The sequence below is a fragment of the Carlito syrichta genome, unplaced genomic scaffold, assembly GCF_000164805.1.
Source record: "Carlito syrichta isolate Samal-C Ts95f unplaced genomic scaffold, Tarsius_syrichta-2.0.1 Scaffold316190, whole genome shotgun sequence".
In the NCBI taxonomy this organism is placed as follows: Eukaryota; Metazoa; Chordata; class Mammalia; order Primates; family Tarsiidae; genus Carlito; species Carlito syrichta.
In genome coordinates, this window is record NW_007260286.1 from 87,974 (window position 1) to 99,984 (window position 12,011).

At 39.1% G+C, this 12,011-nt stretch overlaps 1 protein-coding gene across 2 annotated transcripts in view; it reads right to left on the reverse strand.

Moving 5' to 3' along the window:
- The window catches only part of ATL1 (atlastin GTPase 1), a 76,127-nt gene that overhangs the window by 14,647 nt on the left and 49,469 nt on the right, over positions 1 to 12,011 (reverse strand). For both annotated transcript variants that reach the window (XM_021706875.1, XM_008073816.1), the window contains exons 7-8: positions 5,590 to 5,682; positions 4,626 to 4,764 (exon numbers count right to left, since the gene is read on the reverse strand). In XM_021706875.1, the coding sequence (XP_021562550.1) occupies positions 4,626 to 4,764; positions 5,590 to 5,682 (232 nt within the window). The remainder of the gene's footprint in view (positions 1 to 4,625; positions 4,765 to 5,589; positions 5,683 to 12,011) is intronic.

Below are 12,011 nucleotides of genomic sequence, written 5' to 3' on the forward strand. Positions count from 1 at the left end.
CAGGCTGGGTGCAGTGGCTTATGTAACCCCAGCACTTTGGGAGGCCAAGGTGGGAAGATTGCTTGTGCCCAGGAGTTCGAGACCAGCCTGAGCCACATAGCGAGACTTTTTCTCTACAAAAAAAAAAAAAAAAAATTAGCCAGGTGTGGTGGTGTGTGCCTGGAGTTCCAGCTAATTGAGAGGCTGAGGCAGAAAGATGGCCTGAGCCCAGGAGGTCGAAGCTGTGGTGAGCTGTGATTGTGCCACTGCACTCTAGCCTGGGCGACAGAGTGAGACCTCAACTCAAAATAAAAGTCATTTTCAAAACACATGTTTAAATTCCTGCCCTCCAATTTCCTTATACAACTGGAATTAGGTATACCTATGTATTTAATGCACCAGCAAGTGTGGTAATTATTAAAGTAACCAGCGTATAACCACACATTTGGATTAAAAATGTGTTCTGAAGATGTCATTAACCATCTATGCTCTCACTAGGACCAGTGCTAGGTATTCCAGTTTTGGATATAAAAAATAAGAACAGAGTATTCATAGTATACATATGTGGTGAGTGTTTGCTAATAATATTAAACACAGTAAATACATGACTCAGAAAATCTGCAGACCAGTTCAGATCAATTTGCAGAGGTGTATTAATAAACTCTGGCCCACTGCAAGCATTTGATAAATGTGTGGATAGATGATGATTCAGAATTTCGTATTATATTTTCAACATTTCTTCAGTAATTTTTGCCACAAGAGTAAAATGTCACTAGGAGTTTAGGGGTTTGGCCAACATGGTCGTTATCTGCCACAATAATTGAGTACATGATGTATTCTCTATAAGAACTCCACAGGGATATTTGCTAATTATGTATCTGACAAAGGCCTAACATCCAGAATCTACAAGGAACTCAAACAAGCTGAGGGGGGATAAAGAACCAACCAACCCTATCAAAAAGTGGACAAGGAACATGAATAGACACTTCTCAAAAGAAGATACACAAGCAGCAAACAGATACCTGAAAAAATGCTCAGCTTCACTAATGGTCAGAGAAATGCAAATCAAAACCACAATGAGATACCACCTAACTCCAGTAAGAATGGCACTCGTCAATAAATCAAAAATCAACAGACGCTTGTGAGGGTGCGGAGAAAAGGGAATAACTCTACACTGCTGGTGGGAGTGCAGGCTAGCTCTACCTCTACAGAAAGCAATGTGGCGATTTCTAAAAGAACTAAAAATTGACCTTTCATATGATCCAGCAAGGAGGAACAAAATCTCATTCTACCAAAAACACATCTGCACACACGTTTATAGCTGCACTACTCGCAAGAGCAAAAACATGGAACCAACCCCACTGCCCATCCAAAGTGGACTGAATAAAGAAAATGTGGTACATAAACATGTGGAGTATTACGCAGTCATAAAGAAGAACAAAATGCACAGCAAATTGGATGGAGTTGGAGACCATCATACTTAGTGATCTACCACAGAAATAGAGAGCTGAATACTGAATGTTCTCACGCATAAGTGGGACCTTAACAGTCATCACATTAGCACAAGGGAGGGATCAGCAGTCGATGGACACGGCCAGGGGAGGGAGGGAGGAAGGGCACGTGTAGTATCACAAAAGGCACCTGGTCCTAAACCAGGGGAAGTGAGGATCAGCTGGAAGATGACACTTCACCTGCATGCAACCTGCTTGTGTAGCAATCCTTACTGGTACCCCACACATCTATTTAAAAAAAGAACCCCACAAGGTAGATACACCACTGTAGTACTGCTGTATACATTTTAAAAGATATTTTCTCAGGATTTCCTGACTCTGACAAGTCATTAGAAGTACATTTAAAAAAATAATCTCCTTGCAGTAGCATTTGGCTATGCCTCTGCATGTCTGGCTATGCCTCTAACTGCAGCCATTAGCCTATGATGTGGTCACCACCTGCCATTCTACACGTGGTGCTACAGTGTGGAGCAACCTCCCAAAAAACAAAAACAAACCAAAGGAGAACTCCCTGCTAATGGAAAGATTGCATTTGCTATGCCAGGCAGTGTTCAGTCGGCATCCAGCGAGAGCTGGCTGAATGTAACACAGAGGAAGGTTATTCGGCGCTTTTGATGCTCTTGGCTTCCTATATGAGAAGTTCTTAAGTTAACAGAAATTACATTGAATCATAGTCTTATAAGTTTTTAATAACACCAGAAACAGATAAGATGATAATTGCCATACTGTGGAGGACCCTGAACAATTTTTACAATTGATAATGAGCTAGAAGATTATTTCTCTGTGTGAAAGAGTATGTGAGAAACTGAAACTGTTATCAGGGAACAATTTCTGAACAATTGTTTGTCTAGTAACATTTCTTCCCCAGAGGCAACCACTTGGTTGCCAGCCCTTGGGGGAACATGGACAGCTGACGAGATATTCCTGATAGACATCTCACCTCGATAGGCATCATAAGATTCAAAGTGGGAGGGAAAAATAACGTGGACAGCAGATTTTCAAAACTGCCAAAGAAAACACTGAGGCAAAGTAGAACATCTCTGCACACAAGAGGGATTAAGCAGCAGTTCCATGTGGTATAAAAAGCCTTATTAGAACAGAACTTTTATGGAGACCAAAGCTGCCTTTCACTTCTCTTTCTCTGTGGCTAGCCACTTTGATAAACTCATAACTTATAGGTAGTTGTAAACCTATTGTGTAGGTCAACATATGTGTAGATATGTGAATAAAACTTGCTGAGAAGAAATCTGTTAAAAAGTGAGATTTTGTATTTGTGTGATTTGCCTTAAACTCTCTCCCTGAACTCTTTCATTGCAAAATGTATCAGTTAATTTAAGAACTGTGGTTTTCCTGACTTGTATTTCCCCCTTTATAATAAAATAAAGTTTTTTTAAAAAAGACCCATGGCTGTATACTGCTAGAGTATACTCTAGCAGTGGAGCAAGCCAGAGTACTTTTTAGTTCCAATAAAGGACTGTGGTTGAAGGCCTAACTCCAGAGGAGAAAGAGGCTTTGTGGAAGTCCTCTCTTTATGTAATTTATCCAGAACACATCAAAGTCATTGGGTAATTAATTGCACAATTTCAAGAGATCTGTGTGTCGATTCATGGATTGGAATTCATAAGTGTGACAGTGAAATTGTAGGATCCTAGCATCCATGCATTGATATGTGCTCACTGCTATCTGCTTGCTGTGTTGTATAAAGGTAAGATGAAGCGTGTATAAAAGCAATGCTGATGATGGAGAAATCTGGGATTCTATTTATGATACTAATAGCCAAAGTTAAATAAAAGGTATCTGAGAGTAAATGTCATGGGTACAGGGAAAAAAATAATACTTTTTCTTTTCATGTCCGCCAGTTGCATAAAACTGCATACAAGATATGCTGCCCTTGTTGTTATTTTTATTTTGTTCCTGGCAGTGGATAACGGCCTTTGTTGTCCTTTTTAAAAGTAATTTTAAATCCCTCTGACAACAACTGTGCTGAAAACTTATAATGTCACTGTCTGACTCCTGGCACAGCACAGAAAGGCCACAGTAAATTTTTTAAAAAGTCTGAACTCAGTGGTCTACGCAATACCAGGCTTACAAGTAAAAAAGCCAGAAATGTATTTGTACTAGCTTGGCTAGTACATTGAGAAAGCACATCTAGAAAGCCTATGTCTAAAGACCAGATGACACCTATTAGAAAAGATTAACTTCTGTTTCCCCAGACTCCCACCTCTACTCTCCCCTCCTTTGTTTTTTTTAGCAGGTTGAGCTGTTTGCAATCGTGTAACAGTCAAGCCTTTTTTAAAGAGAGAACTACATCTTATAACACTCTAGAGCTTTTATTTTATTTTTTTAAGAAACTGGTATTCACTCAAATAGGATTTCATTTTTAGTGTTTACGTTTTTAAAATTTGTAATTCTTATGAATTCTTTAGTAGCAGGGTTTTGTTTTGAGTTGAGGTCTCACTCTGTTGTCCTGCCTGGAGTACAGTGACATGATCATGGCTCACAGCAGCCTCAACCTCCTGGGCTCAGGCAATCCCTCTGCCCTAGACTCCCGAGGAGCTGAGATGACAGGTACATGCCACCATGCCCAGCTAATTTTCTTTGGTTTGTGTAGAGACAAAGTCTCGCTATGCTGCTCTGGGCTCAAGCAATACTCCTGCCTCGGCCTCCCAAAGTGCTGGGATTATAGGCATGAACCACTGCTTGGCCAGAAGCAGTTTTAAAGAGTCCAAATTCAGTATATGCAACATTTCTTTCAACCTCTAACTACACAATTTAATCCAACATTCCAACACTTCAGACACCTATTTTTCCCTTTTAGTGTATGAAAACAGAAATTTAAGTGTACAGACACTAAGGAGCATTTGTTAATGCACGGGGTGAAGGGGTGAGCATTACTGCCTCCCAGGGGAACACAGGATTAGTCTATTTTCGGAGACAGTGTACAAATTCAGCCCACAAAGAATCCCACAGTTACCAAGGAGGAGCTCTGGTACCTGCCAGTATTCCTAATTCTGAGAATTTTTAACCAGCAGCCTAAACATACATCCACTAAACCATCAGCCATAAGCCCAGTAGATAAAATGACATTGTTATAAACAGACTGATGCAAACATATTCATTAAAAGACAGACAAACCTTTCAGTTTTCCATCAAAGTTTGGATTGGTAGCTACTTTTAAGCCAGGATGAGGTAGCAGAAAACAGGAAATGTTGGTGAAACAGGAATGGATATGTTTTCGAACATTCTGTAGTTCTTCATGCTGGTTCCCTGAGACCTGCAGTAAATCGTTCTGAAGTTTAAACTACTTTCATCATAAATTCAACAAAAGAATTCTGTGGCATCTTGTATTTGCTATGTATGTTTGGTCCCACAGTGATAAAAATGACACGACAGGCTGCTACGAAAACCAGAAGAAAGTCTTGGGTGAATTTGGTGATATCTGTATGTATCAGTATCAACAATCCATATAACATAGAACTGTCATGTAGAAAGTGGGAGGGTTTCTAATTTTACTTCCTGTGAACCCTTAGCAAAATGTTCTGAGACTGACTTCAGGGTTTCAAAACTAGATATTACTGTTAAAATTGACTTTTTATTTTATTTTTTGAGATGGAGTCTCAGTCTGTCACCCGGGCTAGAGTGCAGGGACATGAACATACCCCACTGCAGCCTCAACCGCCTGGGCTCAAGTGATCCTCTCACCTCAGCCTCCCAAGTAGCTGGGACTACAGCAATGAGCCACTGAGCCAGCTCCTAAATTGGCTTTTAAACCTCTAGAAAAACAATAATCTTGGTATTTGTACTGTCACTCTTGAAGTGATTTAATTCTCCAACATAAAAGTTTTATCTTTAGGAATCAATCACTGTTTTAGATATATTTCTACAAAGAATTCCTTACCTCTATCATAAATATTAATCACATCTAAAATTGCAACTCTGAAAGTAGTTTATTAAATATCAATCTTAGTTTGTTAATTGAGAGATACTATAAGGGTCAAATGAGATTGCGGCTACTGAGTATTTATTCAGCAAATCATCCAACAAAAATAATTCTAGGGTATTGTTGGTAAAATTTCATGCAACTAAATATCTAACAAACCTTGAGGCGTTTTTCCAAGAATTTGGCGCCACCATCAGCTCCATATGAAAATTCATATGGGAAACTCCAGTCTCGAACAAGAAATATCAGACTCTAGAAAATGATAAGAAAGGATTGATAAGGGGATTTTAAGGTGCCTCATTCTGCTTTTTATTGAAACCAATTACAATATCATTGCCATGTGAATGTTCTTGACCACACTATGGAATTAAAAAGCAAACATAAAACCTTTGAAAGTTTCTGAGCAGTCTCTCCCTTATGAGATCATTCTGTATGTTTCCACGGAGTGTGAACAGAAAACTACCTTGAGATGAATGCACCCCTCAAGGTGGGAGATGAGAGACAGCTCCAACTGGCTGGATAGAGCTAAGTAACTGTAATCAGATTTTGTGTAGAATATGTTCCCATGAGACCTCCTTTTTGATGGTTATGGCTGAATGCAAGCATGAAATACAAGATAAGCCTTTGCTTTTTAAACATTGTTTTAATGTTGTATAGAAATGATGAATATATATACACGCTCATCATAAAAAGTTCAAACTAGATAGCAAAGTCCAGAGAAGAAATGTTACAGTGCACCCCACATCCCACCTCCTGATTCAGCCATAGTTAACATTTGGAGAACATCGTCCAGTCATCTCCCTAGGTATTTGCAAAAATGGAGGAGGGCTGGAATGAAGGAGAGAGGAGAAAAACAACTTTATAAGAAATGGAATTGTTTGCTACGTGGCATTTTAAATAAAAAGTATTAAAATATACTTGAAAATTAACTGACTACAAGGAAATGAGATGACATTTAAAATATTTATACCAAATTTCAAGTAAATGTTTTTTCACCACTAGAAGTTCTAATAAATTCTTTTGCGATTCAAAAATATTTTGGAAAACATTGAACTGGGAGTCATGTGTTCATGTTTTAAAACTTTTATCAGAGTATAGTCTACATATAGAAAACTGCACATGTAATAAGTATACGCCTTGACAAATTTTCACAAACTGAGCATACCACGTACCCAGCACCTAGATAAAGAAGCAGTGTCCAGTGTCCACAAGCCACATCCTGGCTTCCTCCAGTCACTGCCCCTGCTCAAGGCTAACCACTAGCCTGACTTCTAACAGCATAGGTTAGTTTGTCTGCTTTTATAATTTGTCTAAGTAGAATCACATGTGGTATATCCTTAGCCTAGCTTCTGCCACTCAACATTATATTTCTGAGATTCCTCCTATTATTGCATAATTGTTTATCATTCCTAGTCATTACTGTATAATTTCTTGCAATATGAATAATGATTAATTCATTCTGTAAATGGGCATTTCAGCATTTCTAGTTTTGGGCTGTTATGAATAGTGCTGCTGTGAACATTTGGTGTCTTTTGGTTAATAAATGTACACAATTCTTTCCAGTTTATACCTAGAAGCAGAATTGCTGGGTAATAGAGTATGCATCGTATGTTCAGGATCAGTTGATACTGCCAGTTTTCCAAAGCGCTGGGTCAGTTTGTAACTTTACCAGCAGGGTTAGAGGTCTCTGAGGCTAGACATCTTCACTAACAAGGGTGTGATTTAGTAGCACTTTTCTGATGACTAATGAAATCGAGCACCTTATCATATGTTTATTGGCCCTTTGTGTTCATTCTCTTTTGTGAAGTGCCCAGTCAGGTCCTTTGCCAATGTTTCCACTGTTTGTCTCTCTTTCCTTATTGGTTTAAATAGAGTTCACCTTGGACTCCCTGTCATGAGACTATTAGCGTTCTCAGACTTCCTCTTACCACACTTCCCTAACATCTGCCATCTTTTTGTTGGCATAACATTAAAATAAAACCAATTGGAGTTTGAGCATAAATGTTTAAAATATAATGAACATTGAAAGATATCACAAATGTATATGGAAATTGTAAGATAATTTATATATGTGCTACTGCTGCGTGCTCCCATATTATCCTGAAGTTCTCCTATTATAACACTTATACTAGAATTTGATGAACTTTCACTTGCAAGTAATGAAATCCAATTCCAACAAACATAAACAGAAAAGTTATTATTGGTTTCATAACTGGGAAGTTTAGCGGTATAGCTTTTGATTAAATCACATCATTAAGGCTTTCTTGCTCTGAACATTCCTCTCTATACGATGGCCAAGATGACCAATTGGAAAGAGTTCTATTGCTAGAAGAAGGGAAGGACTGGGAACTAGACAGGAAAAAAAAAAAAAAAAAAAAAGGTATCAACACCAGTACTATAATGTTACAGTTTGTTAGTTACAGATTATAAGCCATCTGAAAGCAGAAACTGAATCTCTTTCATGCCCATTACAGTATTCTGAGCACATAGCTCAGTGCTTGGCACAGAATCAGTGCTTAAGACAGATTTGTGGGATATATTATTTCCTAACTTTTTAATAGTCAAATTTACAACATCGAGGTTTAAAGTACTTACATTCTGCTCTGTATTCATATACTCTGAGTTACTAGGTTTTAGTGTTGCCTCTAATTGGATTTGGTGTATCAAAAATCTTTTCACCAACTTCTCCATACTAGAGCTTTTGTTTTGAATAAAAGTTGGCTGACTTTTGTCATATGGTTTTTCAAGAAGCGTTAGGGTTGCTATGGTTCCTGATTCTCACGTTTTTGAGACACTTTTCTGTTGCTTTTATACTTGAACAAATTAGCTGAATACAAACTTCTTGGGAGTGACTTTCAAAATGTTGTCAGTTATTCATCTGTCTTTTCCTATGGAATATTGCTATGGAAAACTGTAGATTTTTTTGTCCTCAATAGGTCAATAACTTAAAAGTTCAATAACTAAGTATATTCTCATAGAGATTGGAATGTACCAATTTTTCCTAGGAACATAGGATGAAGATTCAACTTTGAGGAAAGTTTTTTTCTATCACCTCTTCAAATATTTTTTCTCTTATTACCTTATTTCCTCATTTGTTCCGTTCTTTTCTTTAGGGGCTCTCATTATGCATATGTGGTATATAGGGGGGTGGGAATCCAGGTTTTATTGGGCTTGAAGCTTATACAATCTGTGGGGCAAGGTGGGGTAGGGGAAAGCCTCTATAAGAAAAAGAATACAAAATTAGGCTTGATATCAAATATATATTAATATTTAGAATAAGGAAAAATAAATTAGAAATTCAAAAAAATGACAAATTTAAAAAAATTATAAATTCAAAAAAACCCTAGGAAAATAACTAACATACTATCATAATACTTTCTTTTCCCAAAGATTTTTTTTTTCAGCTATATGCCCTAGACCTAGAATCAAACATTTCTTTCAGAAGCACTGGTTCCTTTTATTGGAATATGGTTCTTCAAGATTATAATCCTGGCAGTGCTACAGTGTTGGTCAGTGTTTCTAAGTCTTTTCAGTGAAACAGAGCTGGGATATAATTGTGTGTGTGTGAGATAAAATATATTATCGGCTGGGCTCGGTGGCTCAGCCTGTAATCCCAGTATTTTGGGAGGCCGAGGCGAGTGGATTGCCTGAGCCCACGGTTCGAGACCCACCTGGGCAACTTGGTGAGACCTCGTCTCTACAATAAAAAAAAAAAACCAAACTAGCCAGGCGTGGTAGTGCGCGCCTATAGTTGCAGCTACCTGGAAGGCTGAGGCAGAAGGATCGCTGGAGCCCAGCAGGTCGAGGCTGCGGTGGCTGGGATATATATCAGCAATTCAGGGCTATAGAGTTTTCACTGAACTTCTATGCTACAAATGTATCTCCTTGTCCATGAATCTTAGTTCTTTAGGTATAGGGGTGATTGAATTATGATATCCCATAATTACTCTTTTAAATATCACAATATATACACAATAGCCTCTGAGTAGTAGTAGTACCAATACTATCAACTACCAGGAACACTAATGATAGTATTTTAAAAACTGGCACATGCTCTCCTCATTCTCCTACTTTTTAAGTTATTTAGACATTATGTATGATTTTTCCCCTTTGTCCTTATCTAGTCTTTGTTCCACAAATAAATATATTTAATGCCCATCTCCAATCTTTATGTCATTTCTGCTTATCTAAAATTCATTTTTTTTTTTTAGTTGGCGTCCCACTCCATCACCCAGGCTGGAGTGCAGTGGCACACTCACGGCCACCCCAGTGTTGACCTGCTGGGCTCTGGCGATCCTTCCGCCTCAGCCTTCCAAGTAGTCGGAACTGCAGGCGCGTGCTACCACGTCTGGCTAATTTTTTTGGATTTATTGTAGAGACGAGGTTTCGCCAAGTTGCCCAGGTTAGTCTCAAACCCACGAGCCCGGGTCCAGGCAATCCACTTGCCTCGGCCTTCCAAAATGCTGGGATTACAGGCTGAGCCACCAAGCCTGGCCTGAAACTCATTTTTTAGTAAATTTCTCATTAAGGGTCACAGGAACAATATTCCTTGCATTTTTACATGTGGATAACAGTCTGAGCCCTTTGCACTTGAAAGCCACTTTTGATGGATATAAAATCCTTGGATCATGTTTTTTCCCTAAAACAGGGACACTTCTTAGTGTATGATTATAGTTATTTCTTGTTCTACTAAGATGGAACCTCTTCTCCTTATTTTTATTTTGTAGACTCTTGTGGGGAGAGGAGAATTTTAAAATACCCATATCCATTTTCTTTAAATAGTCCACTTTAGATAGATACTCATTTTTGTCAAAATTGTTGTCAAAATAAAATATGATAATTTGTCTTTGGGACATTTCGACCTAAAACATATATTCTGAAAACAGAACTTATCTGGGAAGCAACTTTTACAAAACAGAGGTTCATGAACCAGGTTAAATGAAATCAAGTATGTGGATTTGGCTATATTTTGCATTTTTCTTAGGAGCTTTTAATCCCATTTCTTGGTCTTTTTCACTGGGCATCTTCCCAATTCAAAATAATGAGGACCATGTGTGGGATAGAAGCAAACATAAGGTTTTATTTTTAAGATTAAAAAAAAGATTTTTAAAGACACATCGTAGAAATCATGAAATTAATGCCAATGTTCCAACTCCCAGGTCCCCTGCCTGATGCTTCCATCCAGTGATGTGCTGCTAAGCTGGCTGACTGACAAAAAGTTTTTTAAAAACCTTGATCTGTAGCATTTGCCAAGTTCTAGGGTGTAAACACACCCACCATGGCTGGCTTCAAGCTCCTAAGGGTCTAAGAACTGGCTTATGTAACTCCTGACGTTTCACAATTGGGTCTCAGGAGCCAGTTGCAGCTTCCCCACTGCCCCCATCCCTTCCCAAGAGAGCCAGGCATCACTGGGGATATTCAGGCTCTGGCTCAAAAGGACCAGGGTTCGGGAATATTGTGGCTACTGTTGAAATTGCCTGCAGATTAAATAGGCTTCTGTAGACTGGCCTACTGTAAACACACTCACCATGTAGAAATGTCACAGAAATGTATTGACATCTAAAGCACTGACTCAAGTGAATATTGAGAATACACATTAGTCAACTGGGCAATGTTTCCATATCCTTGGCGCCTATATAATTATAGGGCATGAAATGGTTAAAGAGTAAACTCTCAGGTGGCTATGGCCAAAGGGCACGTGGAACCAATGCTGGTCTTCTTAGTAAGGGGGACGCTGTTTTCAACTCAGACCCAATAACATACTTAGTGTACCCATGACAGTAAAAACTCTGTTTGCCACCGCGGCCCAGCAAAACGGAGAGGACTTGAGAGACAAATGCACATGGAGCGAGCGATAGGGCCACATAAATGGAAAATGAGCCTTTCTGGGAGTAACAAGTAACCAGTGACCAATCATTTAGCAGAGGATTAGAGGAAGACAGTCTTGCTTGGTATTGACAGGCAGCCTGTATTTAGAGTGAACTTCAAATAATGTCTAGCAATCTGAAAAATTACCAAGGACTCTTGGTAATCAGGATCCTGACCCAGGGATGTGATCATCCTAATACAGAGTAATGTGGGGCCAGGTTAGGAGGGGCTTATTTAAGTCTCAATGGCCAAAGAAGACAAATTCATAACATGCCAAAATACAGACAAATTCATTACACTGGATGAACTATTTTAACTAAGCCAGGCTCAGTGGCTCAGCCTGTAATCCCATGCCTTTGGGAGGCTGAGGTGAGTGGATTGCCTGAGCCTGCGGGTTCGAGACCCACCTGGGCAACTTGGCGAGACCTCATCTCTACAATAAATAAAAAAAATCAGCCGGGCGTGGTAGCGCGCGCCTGTAATTCCGGCTACTCGGAAGGCTGAGGCGGAAGGATCGCCGGAGCCCAGGAGGTCGAGGCTGCGGCGGCCGGGAGCGGCCACTGCACTCCAGTCTGGGCGACAGAGTGAGACTCCAACTCCAAAAAAAAAAGAAATATTTTAACTAGGTTCTTGGTGAAGACTGGAAGCTATCCAAACATACAAACGTGTTTAAATTAATAGAAAAATATTGTCATTCTCAACTAAACCTTTGT